This window comes from Hoplias malabaricus, chromosome 9 (assembly GCF_029633855.1).
Source record: "Hoplias malabaricus isolate fHopMal1 chromosome 9, fHopMal1.hap1, whole genome shotgun sequence".
NCBI lineage: Eukaryota > Metazoa > Chordata > Actinopteri > Characiformes > Erythrinidae > Hoplias > Hoplias malabaricus.
The window spans coordinates 39,891,921-39,915,886 of NC_089808.1; the positions used below are offsets into that span (position 1 = coordinate 39,891,921).

Sequence of the window (23,966 nt, forward strand, 5' to 3'; positions counted from 1 at the left end):
AAAATGAGTATTTTTGAAGCTGCATTAGTAAAATCAATACGTAATTACGTTAACCTCAACTCCTGCACATCTCCACGGGGACACACACAAACTCACACCATCCAGCACCCGAGGAGGACACACACACACACACACACACAAACACACATCTACCACACTCTTCACAGAGTCACTCACATTCACTCACTCTCTCACTCACACAGTCACTCACATTCACTCACACAGTCACTCACAGAGTCACATTCACTCACTCTATCACTCAAACAGTCACAGAGTCACTCACATTCACTCACACAGTCACAGAGTCACTCACATTCACTCACTCTCTCACTCACAGTCACTCACTCACTCACATTCACTCACACAGTCACAGAGTCACTCACATTCACTCACTCTCTCACTCACAGTCACTCACTCACTCACATTCATTCACTCACATTCACTCACACAGTCACAGAGTCACTCACATTCACTCACTCTCTCACTCACATTCACTTACTCACACAGTCACAGAGTCACTCACATTCACTCACTCTCTCACTCACAGTCACTCACTCTCTCACTCACATTCACTCACTCACACAGTCACAGAGTCACTCACATTCACTCACTCTCTTACTCACACAGTCACTCACATTCACTCACAGTCACTCACTCACAGAGTCACTCACATTCACTCACTCTCTCACTCACACAGTCACAGAGTCACTTACATTCACTCACACAGTCACAGAGTCACTCACATTCACTCACTCATTCACATTCACTCACACAGTCACTCACTCACTCACATTCACTCACACAGTCACAGAGTCACTCACATTCACTCACTCTCTCACTCACAGTCAGTCACTCACTCACATTCACTCACACAGTCACAGAGTCACTCACATTCACTCACTCTCTCACTCACAGTCACTCACTCACTCACATTCACTCACACAGTCACTCACTCACATTCACTCACACAGTCACAGAGTCACTCACATTCACTCACTCTCTCACTCACATTCACTCACTCACACAGTCACAGAGTCACTCACATTCACTCACTCTCTCACTCACAGTCACTCACTCTCTCACTCACATTCACTCACTCACACAGTCACAGAGTCACTCACATTCACTCACTCTCTTACTCACACAGTCACTCACATTCACTCACAGTCACTCACTCACAGAGTCACTCACATTCACTCACTCACAGAGTCACAGAGTCACTCACATTCACTCACTCACTCACATTCACTCACACAGTCACTCACTCACATTCACTCACACAGTCACACACTCACATTCACTCACACAGTCACTCACATTCACTCACACAGTCACAGAGTCACTCACATTCACTCACTCTCTCACTCACAGTCACTCACTCACTCACATTCACTCACACAGTCACTCACTCACAGTCACTCACACAGTCACAGAGTCACTCACATTCACTCACTCTCTCACTCACATTCACTCACTCACACAGTCACAGAGTCACTCACATTCACTCACTCTCTCACTCACAGTCACTCACTCTCTCACTCACATTCACTCACACAGTCACAGAGTCACTCACATTCACTCACTCTCTTACTCACACAGTCACTCACATTCACTCACAGTCACTCACTCACAGAGTCACTCACATTCACTCACACAGTCACTCACTCACTCACATTCACTCACATTCACTCACTCTCTCTCTCAGTCACTCACTCTCTCACTCACATTCACTCACTCACACAGTCACAGAGTCACTCACATTCACTCACTCTCTCACTCACAGTCACTCACTCTCTCACTCACATTCACTCACACAGTCACAGAGTCACTCACATTCACTCACTCTCTTACTCACACAGTCACTCACATTCACTCACAGTCACTCACTCACAGAGTCACTCACATTCACTCACTCTCTCACTCACACAGTCACAGAGTCACTCACAATCACTCACACTCTCACAGTCACTCACACTCTCACTCACACAGTCACAGAGTCACTCACATTCACTCACTCTCTCACTCACATATACTCACTCTCTCACTCACATTCACTCACTCACACAGTCACAGAGTCACTCACATTCACTCACTCTCTCACTCACAGTCACTCACTCACTCACATTCACAGAGTCACTCACATTCACTCACTCACTCTCTCACTCACACAGTCAGAGTCACTCACATTCACTCACTCTCTCACTCAGTCACTCACTCTCTCACTCACATTCACAGTCACTCACATTCACTCACTCACAGAGTAACTCACATTCACTCACTCTCTCACTCACACAGTCACATTCACTCACACAGTCACTCACTCACTCACATTCACTCACACAGTCACAGAGTCACTCACATTCACTCACTCTCTCTCTCTCACAGTCACTCACTCTCTCACTCACATATACTCACTCTCTCACTCACAGAGTCACTCACATTCACTCACACTCTCACAGTCACTCACTCTCTCACTCACACAGTTACAGAGTCACTCACATTCACTCACACTCTCACAGTCACTCACACAGTCACAGAGTCACTCACATTCACTCACTCTCTCACTCACAGTCACTCACTCTCTCACTCACAGTCACTCACTCACACAGTCACAGAGTCACTCACATTCACACTCAGTCACTCACTCAGTCACATTCACAGAGTCACTCACATTAACTCACACAGTCACAGAGTCACTCACATTCACTCACTCACATTCACTCACTCACACAGTCACAGAGTCACTCACATTCACTCACACTCTCACAGTCACTCACTCTCTCACTCACACAGTCACAGAGTCACTCACATTCACTCACACTCTCACAGTAAGTCACAGAGTCACTCACATTCACTCACTCTCTCACTCACAGTCACTCACTCTCTCACTCACATTCACTCACTCTCTCACCCACACCGTCACTCACATTCACTCACACAGTCACAAAGTCACTCACATTCACTCACACTCTCACAGTCACTCACTCACACAGTCACAGAGTCACTCACATTCACTTACTCTCTCATTCACACAGTCACTCACTCACTCACATTCACTCACACAGTCACTCACATTCACTCACACAGTCACCCACATTCACTCACTCACAGTCACTCACTCTCTCACTCACATTCACAGTCACAGAGTCACTCACATTCACTCACACAGTCACAGAGTCACTCACATTCACTCACTCTCTCACTCACACAGCCACTCACTCACTCACACAGTCACAGAGTCACTCACATTCACTCACACAGTCACAGAGTCACTCACATTCACTCACTCTCTCACTCAGTCAGTCACTCACTCACATTCACTCACACAGTCACAGAGTCACTCACATTCACTCACTCTCTCACTCACAGTCACTCACTCACTCACATTCACTCACTCACTCACATTCACTCACACAGTCACTCACTCACATTCACTCACACAGTCACACACTCACATTCACTCACACAGTCACAGAGTCACTCACATTCACTCACTCTCTCACTCACAGTCACTCACTCACTCACATTCATTCACACAGTCACAGAGTCACTCACATTCACTCACACTCTCACTCACAGTCACTCACTCACTCACATTCACTCACACAGTCACTCACTCACAGTCACTCACACAGTCACAGAGTCACTCACATTCACTCACTCTCTCACTCACATTCACTCACTCACACAGTCACAGAGTCACTCACATTCACTCACTCTCTCACTCACAGTCACTCACTCTCTCACTCACATTCACTCACACAGTCACAGAGTCACTCACATTCACTCACAGTCACTCACTCACAGAGTCACTCACATTCACTCACTCTCTCACTCACACAGTCACAGAGTCACTCACATTCACTCACACAGTCACAGAGTCACTCACATTCACTCACTCACTCACATTCACTCACACAGTCACTCACTCACTCACATTCACTCACACAGTCACAGAGTCACTCACATTCACTCACTCTCTCTCTCACTCACATATACTCACTCTCTCACTCACAGAGTCACTCACATTCACTCACACTCTCACAGTCACTCACACTCTCACTCACACAGTCACAGAGTCACTCACATTCACTCACTCTCTCACTCACAGTCACTCACTCTCTCACTCACATTCACTCACTCACACAGTCACAGAGTCACTCACATTCACTCACTCTCTCACTCACAGTCACTCACTCACTCACATTCACAGAGTCACTCACATTCACTCACACAGTCACAGAGTCACTCACATTCACTCACTCTCTCTCACAGTCACTCACTCTCTCACTCACATATACTCACTCTCTCACTCACAGAGTCACAGAGTCACTCACATTCACTCACACTCTCACAGTCACTCACACAGTCACAGAGTCACTCACATTCACTCACTCTCTCACTCACAGTCACTCACTCTCTCACTCACAGTCACTCACTCACACAGTCACAGAGTCACTCACATTCACACTCAGTCACTCACTCAGTCACATTCACAGAGTCACTCACATTAACTCACACAGTCACAGAGTCACTCACATTCACTCACTCTCTCACTCACATTCACTCACTCACACAGTCACAGAGTCACTCACATTCACTCACACTCTCACAGTCACTCACTCTCTCACTCACAGTCACAGAGTCACTCACATTCACTCACACTCTCACAGTCAGTCACAGAGTCACTCACATTCACTCACTCTCTCACTCACAGTCACTCACTCTCTCACTCACATTCACTCACAGAGTCACTCACATTCACTCACTCTCTCACCCACACCGTCACTCACATTCACTCACTCTCTCACTCACACAGTCACAAAGTCACTCACATTCACTCACACTCTCGCAGTCACTCACTCACACTCTCACAGTCACTCACTCACACTCTCACAGTCACTCACTCACACAGTCACAGTCACTCACATTCACTTACTCTCTCATTCACACAGTCACTCACTCACTCACATTCACTCACACAGTCACTCACATTCACTCACACAGTCACAGAGTCACCCACATTCACTCACTCACAGTCACTCACTCACTCACATTCACAGTCACAGAGTCACTCACATTCACTCACACAGTCACAGAGTCATTCACATTCACTCACTCTCTCACTCACACAGCCACTCACTCACTCACACAGTCACAGAGTCACTCACATTCACTCACTCTCTCACTCACACAGTCACTCACTCACACAGTCACAGAGTCACTCACTCACTCACTCACAGTCACTCACATTTACTCACTCACACAGTCACTCACATTCACTCACTCTCTCACTCGCAGTCACTCACTCACACAGTCACAGAGTCACTCACATTCACTCACACTCACATTCACTCACTCTCTCAATCACACAGTCACTCACTCACTCACATTCACTCACACTCACAGTCACTCACTCACACAGTCACAGAGTCACTCACATTCACTCACTCTCTCACTCACACAGTCAGTCACATTCACTCACTCTCTCACAGTCACTCACTCACACAGTCACAGAGTCACTCACATTCACTCACTCTCTCACTCACACAGTCACTCACATTCACTCACTCTCTCACTCACACAGTCACTCACTCACAGTCTCACTCACAGTCACTCACTCACAGTCACAGAGTCACTCACATTCACTCACTCTCTCACTCACACAGTCACAGAGTCACCCACATTCACTCACTCACAGTCACTCACTCTCTCACTCACATTCACAGTCACAGAGTCACTCACATTCACTCACACAATCACAGAGTCACTCACATTCACTCACTCTCTCACTCACACAGCCACTCACTCACTCACACAGTCACAGAGTCACTCACTCACTCACAGTCACTCACATTCACTCACTCACACAGTCACTCACATTCACTCACTCTCTCACTCGCAGTCACTCACTCACACAGTCACAGAGTCACTCACATTCACTCACACTCACATTCACTCACTCTCTCACTCACACAGTCACTCTCTCACTCACACAGTCACTCACTCACTCACACAGTCACAGAGTCACTCACTCACTCACTCAGTCACTCACATTCACTCACACTCACAGTCACTCACTCACACAGTCACAGAGTCACTCACATTCACTCACTCTCTCACTCACACAGTCAGTCACATTCACTCACTCTCTCACAGTCACTCACTCACACAGTCACAGAGTCACTCACATTCACTCACTCTCTCACTCACACAGTCACTCACATTCACTCACTCTCTCACTCACACAGTCACTCACTCACAGTCTCACTCACAGTCACTCACTCACAGTCACAGAGTCACTCACATTCACTCACTCTCTCACTCACACAGTCACAGAGTCACCCACATTCACTCACTCACAGTCACTCACTCTCTCACTCACATTCACAGTCACAGAGTCACTCACATTCACTCACACAATCACAGAGTCACTCACATTCACTCACTCTCTCACTCACACAGCCACTCACTCACTCACACAGTCAGAGTCACTCACTCACTCACTCACAGTCACTCACATTCACTCACTCACACAGTCACTCACATTCACTCACTCTCTCACTCGCAGTCACTCACTCACACAGTCACAGAGTCACTCACATTCACTCACACTCACATTCACTCACTCTCTCACTCACACAGTCACTCTCTCACTCACACAGTCACTCACTCACTCACACAGTCACAGAGTCACTCACTCACTCACTCAGTCACTCACATTCACTCACTCACACAGTCACTCACATTCACTCACACAGTCACAGAGTCACTCAGATTCACTCACACTCACATTCACTCACTCTCTCACTCACATTCACTCACTCACACAGTCACAGAGTCACTCACATTCACTCACTCTCTCACTCACAGTCACTCACTCTCTCACTCACATTCACTCACTCACACAGTCACAGAGTCACTCACATTCACTCACTCTCTTACTCACACAGTCACTCACATTCACTCACACTCACATTCACTCACTCTCTCAATCACACAGTCACTCACTCACATTCACTCACACAGTCACACACTCACATTCACTCACACAGTCACAGAGTCACTCACATTCACTCACTCTCTCACTCACAGTCACTCACTCACTCACATTCATTCACACAGTCACAGAGTCACTCACATTCACTCACACTCTCACTCACAGTCACTCACTCACTCACATTCACTCACACAGTCACTCACTCACAGTCACTCACACAGTCACAGAGTCACTCACATTCACTCACTCTCTCACTCACATTCACTCACTCACACAGTCACAGAGTCACTCACATTCACTCACTCTCTCACTCACAGTCACTCACTCTCTCACTCACATTCACTCACACAGTCACAGAGTCACTCACATTCACTCACAGTCACTCACTCACAGAGTCACTCACATTCACTCACTCTCTCACTCACACAGTCACAGAGTCACTCACATTCACTCACACAGTCACAGAGTCACTCACATTCACTCACTCACTCACATTCACTCACACAGTCACTCACTCACTCACATTCACTCACACAGTCACAGAGTCACTCACATTCACTCACTCTCTCTCTCAGTCACTCACTCTCTCACTCACATATACACACTCTCTCACTCACAGAGTCACTCACATTCACTCACTCTCTCACTCACATTCACTCACTCACACAGTCACAGAGTCACTCACATTCACTCACTCTCTCACTCACAGTCACTCACTCTCTCACTCACATTCACTCACTCACACAGTCACAGAGTCACTCACATTCACTCACTCTCTCACTCACAGTCACTCACTCACTCACATTCACAGAGTCACTCACATTCACTCACACAGTCACAGAGTCACTCACATTCACTCACTCTCTCTCACAGTCACTCACTCTCTCACTCACATATACTCACTCTCTCACTCACAGAGTCACAGAGTCACTCACATTCACTCACACTCTCACAGTCACTCACACAGTCACAGAGTCACTCACATTCACTCACTCTCTCACTCACAGTCACTCACTCTCTCACTCACAGTCACTCACTCACACAGTCACAGAGTCACTCACATTCACACTCAGTCACTCACTCAGTCACATTCACAGAGTCACTCACATTAACTCACACAGTCACAGAGTCACTCACATTCACTCACTCTCTCACTCACATTCACTCACTCACACAGTCACAGAGTCACTCACATTCACTCACACTCTCACAGTCACTCACTCTCTCACTCACACAGTCACAGAGTCACTCACATTCACTCACACTCTCAGTCAGTCACAGAGTCACTCACATTCACTCACTCTCTCACTCACAGTCACTCACTCTCTCACTCACATTCACTCACAGAGTCACTCACATTCACTCACTCTCTCACCCACACCGTCACTCACATTCACTCACTCTCTCACTCACACAGTCACAAAGTCACTCACATTCACTCACACTCTCACAGTCACTCACTCACACTCTCACAGTCACTCACTCACACTCTCACAGTCACTCACTCACACAGTCACAGAGTCACTCACATTCACTTACTCTCTCATTCACACAGTCACTCACTCACTCACATTCACTCACACAGTCACTCACATTCACTCACACAGTCACAGAGTCACCCACATTCACTCACTCACAGTCACTCACTCACTCACATTCACAGTCACAGAGTCACTCACATTCACTCACACAGTCACAGAGTCATTCACATTCACTCACTCTCTCACTCACACAGCCACTCACTCACTCACACAGTCACAGAGTCACTCACATTCACTCACTCTCTCACTCACACAGTCACTCACTCACACAGTCACAGAGTCACTCACTCACTCACTCACAGTCACTCACATTTACTCACTCACACAGTCACTCACATTCACTCACTCTCTCACTCGCAGTCACTCACTCACACAGTCACAGAGTCACTCACATTCACTCACACTCACATTCACTCACTCTCTCAATCACACAGTCACTCACTCACTCACATTCACTCACACTCACAGTCACTCACTCACACAGTCACAGAGTCACTCACATTCACTCACTCTCTCACTCACACAGTCAGTCACATTCACTCACTCTCTCACAGTCACTCACTCACACAGTCACAGAGTCACTCACATTCACTCACTCTCTCACTCACACAGTCACTCACTTTCACTCACTCTCTCACTCACACAGTCACTCACTCACAGTCTCACTCACAGTCACTCACTCACAGTCACAGAGTCACTCACATTCACTCACTCTCTCACTCACACAGTCACAGAGTCACCCACATTCACTCACTCACAGTCACTCACTCTCTCACTCACATTCACAGTCACAGAGTCACTCACATTCACTCACACAATCACAGAGTCACTCACATTCACTCACTCTCTCACTCACACAGCCACTCACTCACTCACACAGTCACAGAGTCACTCACTCACTCACAGTCACTCACATTCACTCACTCACACAGTCACTCACATTCACTCACTCTCTCACTCGCAGTCACTCACTCACACAGTCACAGAGTCACTCACATTCACTCACACTCACATTCACTCACTCTCTCACTCACACAGTCACTCTCTCACTCACACAGTCACTCACTCACTCACACAGTCACAGAGTCACTCACTCACTCACTCAGTCACTCACATTCACTCACACTCACAGTCACTCACTCACACAGTCACAGAGTCACTCACATTCACTCACTCTCTCACTCACACAGTCAGTCACATTCACTCACTCTCTCACAGTCACTCACTCACACAGTCACAGAGTCACTCACATTCACTCACTCTCTCACTCACACAGTCACTCACATTCACTCACTCTCTCACTCACACAGTCACTCACTCACAGTCTCACTCACAGTCACTCACTCACAGTCACAGAGTCACTCACATTCACTCACTCTCTCACTCACACAGTCACAGTGTCACCCACATTCACTCACTCACAGTCACTCACTCTCTCACTCACATTCACAGTCACAGAGTCACTCACATTCACTCACACAATCACAGAGTCACTCACATTCACTCACTCTCTCACTCACACAGCCACTCACTCACTCACACAGTCAGAGTCACTCACTCACTCACTCACAGTCACTCACATTCACTCACTCACACAGTCACTCACATTCACTCACTCTCTCACTCGCAGTCACTCACTCACACAGTCACAGAGTCACTCACATTCACTCACACTCACATTCACTCACTCTCTCACTCACACAGTCACTCTCTCACTCACACAGTCACTCACTCACTCACACAGTCACAGAGTCACTCACTCACTCACTCAGTCACTCACATTCACTCACTCACACAGTCACTCACATTCACTCACACAGTCACAGAGTCACTCACATTCACTCACACTCACATTCACTCACTCTCTCAAACACACAGTCACTCACTCACTCACATTCACTCACACTCACAGTCACTCACTCACACATTCACAGAGTCACTCACATTCACTCACACTCTCACAGTCACTCACTCACACAGTCACAGAGTCACTCACATTCACTCACTCTCTCTCTCACTCACTCACTCATTCACTCACACAGTCACTCACTCACAGTCACTCACTCACAGTCACAGAGTCACTCACATTCACTCACTCTCTCACTCACACAGTCACAGAGTCACTCACATTCACTCATACTCTCACTCACAGTCACTCACTCACTCTCTCACTCACACTCAGTCACAGAGTCAATCACATTCACTCACTCTCTCACTCACACAGTCACAGAGTCACTCACATTCACTCACTCTCTCACTCACACAGTCACAGAGTCACTCACATTCACTCACTCTCTCACACAATCACAGAGTCACTCACATTCTCTCACTCACTCTCACAGTCTCTCACACACAATCACTCGCACTCACTCACAGAATCACTCACAGAGTCAGTGGGGCTTTTGGGTCTAGTAAAATTAACATTAACATTAACATTGACATTAACTCTGTTTAGTTGGTCATTTCATGCCAATAAACACTGTCAGTATAAACCTGGCCACACGGGGGACTGTGAACTGATTGGACAGAGGGCGGGACAAAGGCAGGATCTCGAAGGGCAGTGCTGTGAGAGGCAGCAGGGTTTTAATTTCCTTAATCTATGATCTCACCCTGGACATTTTATGACTGAGTACAGTAAATATCCTACAGATTGCTCCTTTAATGCTCGACTTGGAGATGGATGACTGTGGTGGTAGATTGGGGAAGAGGGGTCCTGACCCTTCTAATTAAGACATGGATCCCCAAAGATCCCCCCATTTTTATTAATTTATTTATTTATTGGGAGGGGGTTGCTTTAAAAGTCATACACCCTTCTGTAGAATCTCCTACAGAGAACCGTAACATTCCTCGTCTTCTCTGCGTGCCTCACTCCCATCAGGAGGGTGTAGGCTGAAGTTGTATGCAGCTAAAGAAGGCAGTGCATTTTAATGTAAGCAGCTAAATAATACACTTTACTGCGTTCTGAGTTTCTGAAGCCTGTGCAAACCGCATGTGAATAAATGGTATGATCAGGTTTATCCTTTGCCTGTTTAGCTTATAGTCTTGGTGTTTCATTAGCAATATAATACATCATATATAATCTAATGCCAGTGAGACCATGTGGGATTTGTGGAGATATGTGTTGATATCTATATAGAGTTTATTATTTTACTTTAATATTCTGTGGTGTGGTTGTGGGGGTGTAGTTAGCTGCTTTTTTTTGTCATTAGCTTTTATATAATAGGCACCCATTCTGTTTTCACTCATGGATTCAGGGGTCTCACCTGGGTGGTAGGTGAACAATATTAATCTGTGTGTGCCCAAGGCTGAGTAATCGTGTGACTACTTTCTTGAACAGAGATTAGTTTTCTTTCCGAATCTGTGAAGACTGTTAGAGTTCAGCACTGAAACACACTGTAATTAACTGGATAAAAATCTCTGTACCACTATGTTTACACTTATAAAGGTTTATAAATGGTTTATAACTTCTTTAAAGGTTATTAATCAGGTTGTAAATACATTAAAAGTCATTACTAGTCATTTATAACACGTCAACAGAAAGTGCAACAATGCCCTGCTGTTTGCCAGTGAACCCATATCGATCCACACTGTAAAACCTTTACTTTGTCTTCGCCATCAGACGGCACCTTTAACCCTGTCAGCTCCAGCACATATTGGTTAATCAGTTAACCATTTAACCACCAAGTTTAATCAGTTAACCACCGATAGAACGTCTTCTTAAACACTGATGATGATATGGTGTGTACTTAAAAAAACAAAAGTATGAAATGACTATTTTCACATTCTAAAGTCTGAGCTTAGTCTTTCCCTCAGACATTTTCAGAACGTTCTCTGACACTTTCACTATTAGATGGAAAAAGAGGTCACTGTAGCCTTTATCTTTGTACCACAAATGATTATTAATGACCTTTAATGTGTTTACAATAACCATGTAATCAACATATTTGTAAACAATTCATAAACCTTTAGAACTGTAGTCTGTGGTTAATATTTTAAAGTGCTACCAAAATCTCACCACTTCTCTTACAGGACTTTATCGTTCTCCTCCAACTGGCCCTAACTCTGAGACCACAGCCGACCCAGGACAGACTCGTACACACTGGGAATCTGAGGCTACTGGCCCTGGCTTTTACCAGAAATCCCTGAGGCTTCAAAGCCAGGCCTGGCCTCTTTTCAGGGCACGTCTGGTGTGAGTTTATCCGGCCGTGAGCTGTAAACTGTGGCCTGGAGGGAGCGCCAGCCCAGCGCCGGTGGAGCCTCTCCCAGTCCTCATCCAATAACAGCACCATGGCTCACTGACAGGTGTCTTCTCTCAGAGCCCCTCAAGGAAGCCGCAGGTTTCTGGAATGGGACGAGGGTCTCAGGAGCAGCCCACCGGCGACTCCACCACACGGGGCCAGGGCCATCTGCCGTTAGAGCTGCTCGCCCCAGCGCCAACGCTAATCTCCCTCTCTCCTGACTCACAGCAACACACGATCGGGAATAACACGCTCGGCGGGACACTGCTGCACTCGCCGAGAACCAGAGGGCGGAGGCTTTATAAAGACACACTGAGATCCTGAGAGAGGCAGGACATGATAGAAACGATATAGATGTAGTGTGGTATGATCTCTGTGTGATATCTGAACTCGATAAAGTTTTTTGTTTGTTGGCAGCAAAATATCATTTATTAATTTGCCGTTTCACGCATTGAGTCACATATTTAAATATTACAGTTGATTGAATGGTCACTGGGGGAGTTTGAGTCTCTGTTTCTGTGTGTGGCTCCTCATTAAAATGGATTATATTTTCTTTAACAGCCGCCATTTTACAGGCAGCATGTTGTTGTTGTTTAAGCTGTTGTTCTGCTACAAACAAGGCGAGCCGTTCAGCCGCCATCTTCCTGCTGTTACCATGACAACGGCACTCTGATTGGTCGGTATAACAACAACAATAAAAAGTAACAGAGAACACAGGTTCTGATTCATAATCTGACGCAGTGTCACAGTCTCAGACTCGCCATGAAAGATACGACATGCGTTTGTTGTACGTAAAAATCAGACTCGGTGTGAAAAGGCCTTAACTCTGTAACACTCGAGAAGCAGTGAGGGAGAGACGAGGAGGCAGATGCAGGTGCGAGGTGGAGATTCACAGCCCTCACAATGACAAAACAGGACTAAACTGACACTAAACACACAACAGACTTGAACCAGAAACTCCCAGTTGAACCAGATTCAGACTCAGAACAGAACGTGATACAGAGGAAGTAGAGCTGAGACAAAAGAGAGGTAAACACTAAACAGAGACAGAGCTGAACCTAGGAACTAACACGGACTCAGGCACCGAACACGCTGATCCACAGGTCAGATCAAATCAGGACAGACCCCTGGGGGCAGTCAGGTGACACGAGGGGGGCGTGGCATGAGCCAAGGCACATGGTTAGAGCCAAAAAAAAAAAAAAAAACAAGCACATGGAGAGAAAAGAACAAGACTAAGGCCAAGATCAGGGCGGACAGCAAAGGACAGAGAGGCGAAGCGTGACAAACTCCAACTTCATTCATTTAACACCTGTGACTTCCTCTCCTCAGAACCTGCGTTTGCTGAATCTGTGGATGCTTTTGAAATCTATCTAACAATAAGAGGAACAATATCACAGGTGGAACTCCCTATCGCTCAGGACTTTACACAGTCACATTTTGCTCTGAAAATCTGCCAGTGTTTTTTTACCAAGCGAAAAACCAAATGTAAGCAGTGCAAATGTGAGCAGGTGCAGCACAGGTCTGAATGTGAGCAGAGACGATTAATCTGACAACAGTAACTAGTAATAGGAGTCTTTCCTGTAGAGACACTGCCGGTCTGAGTGTCTCTAAAGCTCCATGTTTACAGTACACTGACACACACACACACTGCAATCTGTTACTGAACCTGCTACAGTTACGGCTCACACACTTTCACTCTGCTCTCCAGGCTGGAAACACAGGGGGCACCGCTGCTCTGGGTAATAACTGGACATCTGTTTAAACTGCATCTTACCTTTATTAGTGCAACACCCACAGATGAGCCTCTTGAAAATAACACACACCCAACAAAGAGAAACTCACACTCACACACACTGTCCACAGACATTTTGTCCTCACAATGTGATATATTCCTGCTACACACACACACACACACTGTCAGTGTAGGACATGAATACTCTTTTATTGAGTATTAAGACTAAACTCCTGCAGCTCTTGCGATCTTTAGATTGAAAAGGAGACTCCCACAATTGTGAAACGACATATAGCACGCAACTCAAGGTCATTAGATAATTTCACATTCACCAAGCATCAGGGCTGAGCTTTACTGACCTCTGAAACAGAAATGATCAGTCTGTGATTAAAACTCAGGAACACTGGAGAAATAACATGAATTACTACAATGTCTCTCTACTGCACCTTTACTGGCAAAATGTGTGTATGTATATGTTCATAAAGCATACACCCACTCTTCCCAGGTTCCTTCTCTGTGAGGACGGTGATGTTAGTCTCTGCTCTGTGCTGCCTTTGTGGTACAACTACATTTTCGCAACATTAAAACACTTTGAAAATGAGGCATTCATCCTCAATCATCAAATACATCCTCAACCCATAAACATTAAATACATCCTCAATCATCAAATACATCCTAAATCCATTAAAATCAAATACATCCTCAGTCATCAAATACATCCTCAATCATCAAATACATCCTCAATCACCAGAAACAGCATGTGTCCTCAAACATCAAATATTCCTCAATCAAATACATCCTGAATCCATAAACATCAAATACACCCTCAATCATCAAATGCATCCTCAATACATTAACATCAAATACATCCTCAATCACCAGAAACAGCCTCTGTCCTCAAACATCAAATATTCCTTAATGATCAGAAACAGCCTCAATTATCAAATATATCCTCAATCACCAAATACATCCTAAATCCATTAACATCAAATACATCCTCAATCGTCAAATACATCCTCAATCCATAAATATCAAATACATCCTCAATCACCAAATACATCCTAAATCATCAATACATCCTCAATCATCAAATACATCCTCAATCACCAAATACATCCTGAATCCATAAACATCAAATACACCCTCAATCATCAAATACATCCTCAATCACTAAACATCAAATACATCCCTCAAATATTCCTCAATCAAATACATCCTCAATCCATAAACATCAAATACACCCTCAATCACCAAATACATCATAAATCATCAAATGCATCCTCAATACATTAACATCAAATATACCCTCAATCATCAAATACATCCTCAATCATCAAATGCATCCTCAATACATTAACATCAAATATACCCTCAATCATCAAATACATCCTCAATCCATTAATAAAGTGCATCCTCAATCATCAAATACATCATCAATCCATTAACATCAAATACACCCTCAATCATCAAATGCATCCTCAATACATTAACATCAAAAGTTAATCAATAATCAGAAACAGCCTCAATCATCAAATACATCCTCAATCATTAGATTAACCCTTAATCATCAGCAATAGCCTCAAACCTCAGATACATCATAAATCCCCACCAGCCGATTCATCCTCAATCATCAAATTGAATCTCAATTCTCATTCGCGTTCATGGTCATCAGGAGTGTCCTACATCTTCAAATTCATCTTTTATCATCAGTTTAATCCTCAATTATCAAAGTCATCCTCGATCATCTAATTGACCCTCGATCTTCAGTTTCATCCTCACTCTTCAGATTCTTCCTCGAGTGTCAGACTCATCCTCGATCATCCTATTCATCATCAATCATTAGATTCATCCTTAGTTTCACCTTGGTTAAGGGGTCTGAGGCATAACCAAAATTACAGAATGTTCTTTCATATGCTGTGTGTAATTACACTTTTCCACCACAGAGGTCTCCAAATCTCATAAATCCCCAAAAGTTCTATAGCTCAAATCCACAACATTAAATTCCAGTCCATTCTTTACTCATCCCTTTCTTCAGTGACTGAAGCTGAGTGTCTTTTCAGTCACACTAATGATGTAAAGCTTTGACTCGTCTAATCACGGCTTTGCAATCAACGTCTGAAATGAACTTCGTTAAAGGCAGGTGAAGGCAGCTCCAAAATGACTCATCCGAAGCTATAATCCACTTCCTGTGATGTCAAAACACCACGCTGCACTTCAGAGGTGAAAATAATCTGGATCTGAGAAAGACACAAGATTCAAATCCTGTTTCTCACTTCACTTCACAAGTTCTGTCAACTGCTGACTTTCCACACATTTCCCTCCTCAGAATACTAACACATCCCCTGCGAGTATCAGCGTTAGACAGGAGTCTCTCAGTCTTTCTCTCTCTCTCTCTCTCTCTCTCTCTCAGCTTATAGAAATCATTTTCCTGTAGGAATCTCTCACTAATCTGGGGCTTTATTCACAAAAACATACAAACTACTTCCAAATGCCCTGACCCTCTGAAGGCACAGTTACAGAAGCCCTTTCACAGAAAAGAAATCTGAGATTAGGCTCTGTATCAGTTTCAGACTCTAATGAATCGCCCTGGGCTTCCTGTCTGAGCCCGACACAGCCGCATCCCTCTGACTTACAGTATTTCCAATGAAAACTGATCTACTATTGGCATCGTCTTCAGTCCTGACTCAGACCGTGCCACAGTTCTCTTCAGATCTGTGACCAATTTGTAATTGTAAATAAATAATGAGGATTAATAATAAAGTTCACCGTTGTGGAGATAGGCGACATGCACCGGTGATCCAGTTAATTCAGCTACAGCTTCTCTGAACTGAGCCAGTCCAACTGACTGTTTACCCTGCTTTTCCAGTTCACTAGAGAGCGCGAGAGGGACAGGACAGTGAGGACAGCGTGGTGAGCCCTCTGGATTTGTCAGGGGTCCAGTCAGAAATATTCAGAGATTGCGAACATAAAAAATAAGAAGGGTAGGTACCAAACTGCAGCTACGACGTCAGAAGAGTGACGAGGCCAGAAATACAACTGCAGTGGGGCCTGAACACTTTCAGCTCCTCAGCATGTACAGCCAGTGTCTTAGGTAACAGCGAGTCCAGTTTAGTTTGTCGACAGTGAGTGTGGGTTACTTCCATTTTGTTGATCAGTGGACAGCACACTTTACGTTCCTCACAAAAACAAAGCTGTATCTGTGTTTTTCACTCCCCTCGCCTCACTCTGGTGCCACCTCCCTGATGAAGGTCTGTGGGGGCGGGCCGTGGTCCTGTTTGAACCTGTTAGACCTGCCCCCGAGTCAGAAACGTCCAAGAATAAAATTTGAATATTTAAAAAAATTAATAAATACAGAATATTTAGAGAGATTTAGTCCTGAATTTGCCTTTATTCCTCAGTACCTAAGCATTCTTGATGATAAATTTAATCAGTGTATTTTCCATCTGAGTTTACTGCACAGAGCTGGATGCTGAGCTGGATGCTGGGCCTGTGTTGTGATTGGACATTGACAAAATTGCACTGTATGACAATAACAACGTAAGAGTAATGACAAAAAGGGCACCTTAATTGAGATTGTAAGTTCATGCTGTGCACCTCATGTACCAAACACACACACCAATCAGTAGGGGTCCAAGCACCTGGGTAAATACTCGCTGACAATACACACGAGAACAAAAATATTTTGCTCCTGGTGCTGATCCAGTGTAATGTTGGACAGTTTGTGCCAAAGGAAAGCAACACTGTGATATGGGACTTCTTAAAAGGTAAAGAACGTATTGTACAAGTCACTGAACCATCTCCAAATCATGAGGCAACACCACAAACCTGTAACAGCATGTGAAAAACACCACAGGCGGCTAAATAACGAGTGTACGGCCAACAAGTCAAGTGAACGTAGCAGCGCAGCAGCTCAGTCCAATCCAGTCAACAGACTCCTATTCAACAGTCATCTGCATGAAATTAGTTCACAACACCATGAGGCAACGAGTGCCATAATGTACCCCTTCACTCCCTCGTATTACCTTGTGGTGTCGTTTAACACCGTGACCACAGAAGAGTTTTAAACTCCGTTCGCCTGGTAAAGATACACAATTCCTCCCACACATACTTCACTGCAGTTGCCCTCCCCCCCCCAAATAAATGGAGATGGAGATAAAAAAATGTAGAGTGTTTCACAAAACCCAGGACCACAGAATCTTACCTGTGTCACACTCTGCATTTCATAAACGACTACTTTCAGTTGAAGAGTCGCTGCTTAGCAGTGACGACACGTGGGCCGGTCGAGGGCCTGTAAGGTGTCTCCACGAATAATGGATCAAGCATAAAAGCAGTGCTGATAAATCAGTAGAACCAAAGAATCAAACTAATTCCAGTCACCCAGAGGAAACCCACGCAGACACAGTGAGAACACACCACACTCCTCACGGACAGTCACCCGGAGGAAACCCACGCAGACACAGAGAGAACACACCACACTCCTCACAGACAGTCACCCGGAGGAAACCCACGCAGACACAGAGAGAACACACCACACTCCTCACAGACAGTCACCCGGAGGAAACCCACGCAGACACAGGGAGAACACACCACACTCCTCACAGACAGTCACCTGGAGGAAACCCACGCAGACACAGGGAGAACACACCACACTCCTCACAGACAGTCACCCGGAGGAAACCCACGCAGACACAGGGAGAACACAACACACTCCTCACAGACAGTCACCTGGAGGAAACCCACACCGACACAGGGACAACACAACACACTCCTCACGGAGAGTCACCCGGAGGAAACCCACGCAGACACAGGGACAACACACCACACTCCTCACGGAGAGTCACCCGGAGGAAACCCACGCAGACACAGGGACAACACACCACACTCCTCACAGACAGTCACCCGGAGGAAACCCACACAGACACAGGGACAACACACCACACTCCTCACGGAGAGTCACCCGGAGGAAACCCACGCAGACACAGGGACAACACACCACACTCCTCACGGAGAGTCACCCGGAGGAAACCCACGCAGACACAGGGACAACACACCACACTCCTCACAGACAGTCACCTGGAGGAAACCCACGCAGACACAAGGAGAACACATCACACTCCTCACAGACAGTCACCCGGAGGAAACCCACGCAGACACAGGGACAACACACCACACTCCTCACAGACAGTCACCCGGAGGAAACCCACGCAGACACAGGGACAACACACCACACTCCTCACAGACAGTCACCCGGAGGAAACCCACGCAGACACAAGGAGAACACACCACACTCCTCACAGACAGTCACCCGGAGGAAACACATGCAGACACAGGGAGAAAACACCACACTCCTCACAGACAGTCACCCGGAGGAAACCCACGCAGACACAGGGAGAACACACCACACTCCTCACAGACAGTCACCCGGAGGAAACCCACACAGACACAGGGAGAACACACCACACTCCCCACACCAGTGGTCCCATATTTTGTGGAGCTGTGTGACAGCAACACACTCTTCAGCGCCACAATGCACCCCCTCTGTTCCTCATGTAGCGTGGTATAATTAATTAGTACACTTACCATTATTATAATTAGTATAAATATTATTAGAAAACTGATTAATCTCAGTAAATATGAAGTGAAGGTCCTCTTTCAGTGAGAGACTTTGTTCACTGAGATCTCTGTACTGATGACCCTAGGCACTCTGAGCTCGGGTTAATAGAGGTGGTTGGAAGAGTGTAATTATGTAAGGTCAAGTTGTGGAGCTGAGGACGACTTCCTCCTTCTACTCCAGAAACAACGAGCCCAGGCCTGTCATCCTACTTAATCAATATGCATTGTATCTGGGGTGAAACCTGATTTTATTCATGATATTTATTTCTGTAAACTATGAAGCCTGGGATTCAAACTAACTACATCATTTTGGAAGAGTTATGGCTTCATAGTTGATCCCTCTGTTTGCACAGATCCAATTACGAGACTGACCACCTGAACTCGGAGAATGCGAGATCAGACACAGCAGTGCTGCTGGAGTTTTTAAACCCTGTCCACTCACTGTCCACTCTGTGAGACACTCCTCCCTCGTTGGTCCACCTTGTAGATGTGGGCAGAGGATGCTTCAGGTTTTCTAAACTCCAGCAGCTGCTGCTGTGTCTGATCCACTCTAAACCAGCACAACACACACTAACACACCACCACCACATCAGTGTCACTGCAGCGCTGAGAATGATCCACCACCACATCACACCTGCTCTGTGGGGGTCCTGAGCATTTTAGAACAGTTTGAAAGGGGGCTAAAAAGTATGCAGAGTCACAGATGGACTACAGTCTGTAATTGAAGAACTACAACGTCCTTCTGTGGTGAGTGGAGATGGGGATTTGAACTTCAGTGAAGGCTGTGGTACAAAAGAAGGTGGAGAATATAGGAAGCAGATGCTTTAATGAAGTGAATCAGTGGAGATCATTTTTCTCTCCTCCTCGGCTACTCCTCCTCCATCGATCACGCTCCAGCCTCCATCTCATACTTCTCTACAGGCTAACAGCAGCTCGGAGCAGGTGTACAGTCACAGAGGCACCCGGGATACAGACAATGCCCACATGCGCTTCACCGTGTTCCTACCACCCACCCTCGCGGTCAAACGTACCATGACTGAGATGTGCAGGATGCGCAGCTCCTCCTCGGCAGTGTCGCTGGCCGGGTCCTCGGTGGTGGCGAGTCCTGGCAGGTTCTGGGTTCCGTCCTGATGGTGGATGTGGAAGAGCAGCGTGCCGTTCTCCAGCCACTGCTGCCTCCAGCGAACCAGAGGGATGTCCTCAGAATTCCCAGAGATCTCTGCAAAACATGGACAAGAGGAAAGTGTCATTAACGGTGCCCGTGTTTTATGGACTACATTTTTTTTAGCCTTGTTTTATCTATAAGTGCAATCCACACATAAAAAACCACATTGCTATGTCGTCTTTTGCTGTGTCCCAAAGACGTCGCTCTATTCCTGCTCCATATGTGTTTAATATTGACTTATTTTTGCTGTTTCGAATCACTTAAGGTGGAAATGTCTTCAAACTCGGGAGACGGCTAACTGCATTAGCGACAGTGCTACACAACTAACATCGCTCCGCCTTAAAAGACACAGAGCTTCTGAATGTAAACAAACCAGAAGAGAAGACCACTCAGTAAGACACAAGACCTGCCTAAAACAAGTCGTTCTGATTGTGATGTCAGGTGCAGTGACTTTAGAAATGCCCCGCCCCTTCGTCTGAGTCTGTCCAATCACAGCATTGGACCCACATTTATGTGAGAGCGCAAAGACGAGGTTAAACTCAGCAAAACAGACACAACGAGCGCGGGGAAATAAGAGCACTGAGTAAAAACGGAGAAGAAAGAGAACAGAGCGAAAACGGCTAAAAACCAGAGCTTCTGCTCCTCGCTCCTCACTGCTGTGCACTCAGGGTCGGGGTGAACAGAGAGCGGCTCATTGTCATTTAAAGGAACAGGTGCGTTCTGAACAGGGCTGTTTACACAGGGGGAGAACACTACTGTGGAGCTCGTGGAGTTTGTGTGGCTTTGGTTAAGAAACAGAAGTATATTCCCATGTGCAGCTGGAGGAAGTTCTTACTTTGAGGAGAGAATGTTGGTTATTAACAAAGACAGAATATAATTTAGTGAAAAAAGAACCAACAACAAGGAAAATGCTGAGAGTGTTCAATGATTCTCTTTATTCTTCCAGTGAAGTGACAGACACATCTGCTTTAACTGAGAAGTCTACTTTCTGTCTCAGTTCCCATCAGAATTTACATCACGTCATCGTCTGAAATTGGTTTCATTTTCCACAGCTTTTCATGCAAATTGTCTGTTCCACCTTAAAATGCTGCTACGCTTTTATTCTACTGCATTTCCGAGTCTCAGAAATATGCACTTAACGCACTGTAAAGTGAGACTTTGCCTGTTTTCTCTTGTATGCACAGTGGTCCTCCAGGTCCCCCATACACACGTCTGTAAATTGCTCTGTGAAACGGTGTGAGAGTGACAGGGTGAGAGTGTGTGTGTGTGTGTGTGTGTGTGTGTGTGAGAGAGAGAGAGCGAGAGTTACAGAGTGAGTGTGTGAGAGTGTGAGACTGTCCACAGATATGATTGTGTGTGTGTGTGTGTGAGAGAGAGAGAGAGAGAGTGTGTGTGTGACAGGGTGAGTGTGAGACTGTCTATAGATATGATTGTGTGAGTGACAGGGTGAGTGGTGAGAGTGTGCGTGTGTGTGTGTGTGTGTGTGTGTGAGAGAGAGAGAGAGAGAGAGAGAGAGAGAGTGTGAGACTGTCCACATTTATGAGTGTGTGAGTGACAGGGTGAGTGGTGAGTGAGTGTGTGTTTGTGTGTGTGTGTGTGTGAGAGAGAGAGAGAGAGAGAGAGAGAGAGAGAGAGAGAGAGAGAGAGAGAGTTACAGAGTGAGTGTGTGAGACTGTGAGACTGTCCACAGATATGATTTTGAGTGTGTGTGTGTATGAGAGAGAGAGAGAGAGAGAGAGAGAGAGAGAGAGACTGGGTGAGTATGTGTGATTGTCCACATTTATGAGTGTGTGAGTGACAGGGTGAGTGTGTGTGTGTGTGTTTATGTGTGAGTGAGAGAGAGAGTTACAGGGCGAGTGTGTGAGACTGTCCACAGATATGATTTTGTGTGTGTGTGTTTGAGTGTGTGTGAGAGAGAGAGAGACTGGGTGAGTGTGTGAGTGACGGGGTGAGAGTGTGTGTGTGTGTGTGAGAGAGAGAGAGAGAGAGAGAGAGACTGGGTGAGTATGTGTGATTGTCCACATTTATGAGTGTGTGAGTGACAGGGTGAGTGTGTGTGTGTGTGTGTTTATGTGTGAGTGAGAGAGAGAGTTACAGGGTGAGTGTGTGAGACTGTCCACAAATATGATTTTGTGTGTGTGTGTGTTTGAGTGTGTGAGAGAGAGAGAGAGACTGGGTGAGTGTGTGTGATTGTCCACATTTATGAGTGTGTGAGTGACGTGGTGAGAGAGAGTGTGTGTGTGAGAGAGAGAGAGAGAGAGAGAGAGAGAGAGAGAGAGAGAGAGAGACTGGGTGAGTATGTGTGATTGTCCACATTTATGAGTGTGTGAGTGACAGGGTGAGTGTGTGTGTGTGTGTGTTTATGTGTGAGTGAGAGAGAGAGTTACAGGGTGAGTGTGTGAGACTGTCCACAAATATGATTTTGTGTGTGTGTGTTTGAGTGTGTGAGAGAGAGAGAGAGAGACTGGGTGAGTGTGTGTGATTGTCCACATTTATGAGTGTGTGAGTGACGTGGTGAGAGAGAGTGTGTGTGTGAGAGAGAGAGAGAGAGAGAGAGAGAGAGTGTGTGTGTGTGTGAGAGAGAGAGAGAGAGAGACTGGGTGAGTATGTGTGATTGTCCACATTTATGAGTGTGTGAGTGACAGGGTGAGGGTGAGAGTGAGTGTGTTTATGTGTG

General features: G+C 45.8%; 1 protein-coding gene across 4 annotated transcripts in view; it reads right to left on the reverse strand.

The window, feature by feature from the left end:
* The window catches only part of astn1 (astrotactin 1), a 411,265-nt gene that overhangs the window by 302,496 nt on the left and 84,803 nt on the right, over positions 1-23,966 (reverse strand). For all 4 annotated transcript variants that reach the window (XM_066680749.1, XM_066680748.1, XM_066680747.1 and 1 more), the window contains exon 2: positions 21,156-21,343. In XM_066680749.1, the coding sequence (XP_066536846.1) occupies positions 21,156-21,343 (188 nt within the window). The remainder of the gene's footprint in view (positions 1-21,155; positions 21,344-23,966) is intronic.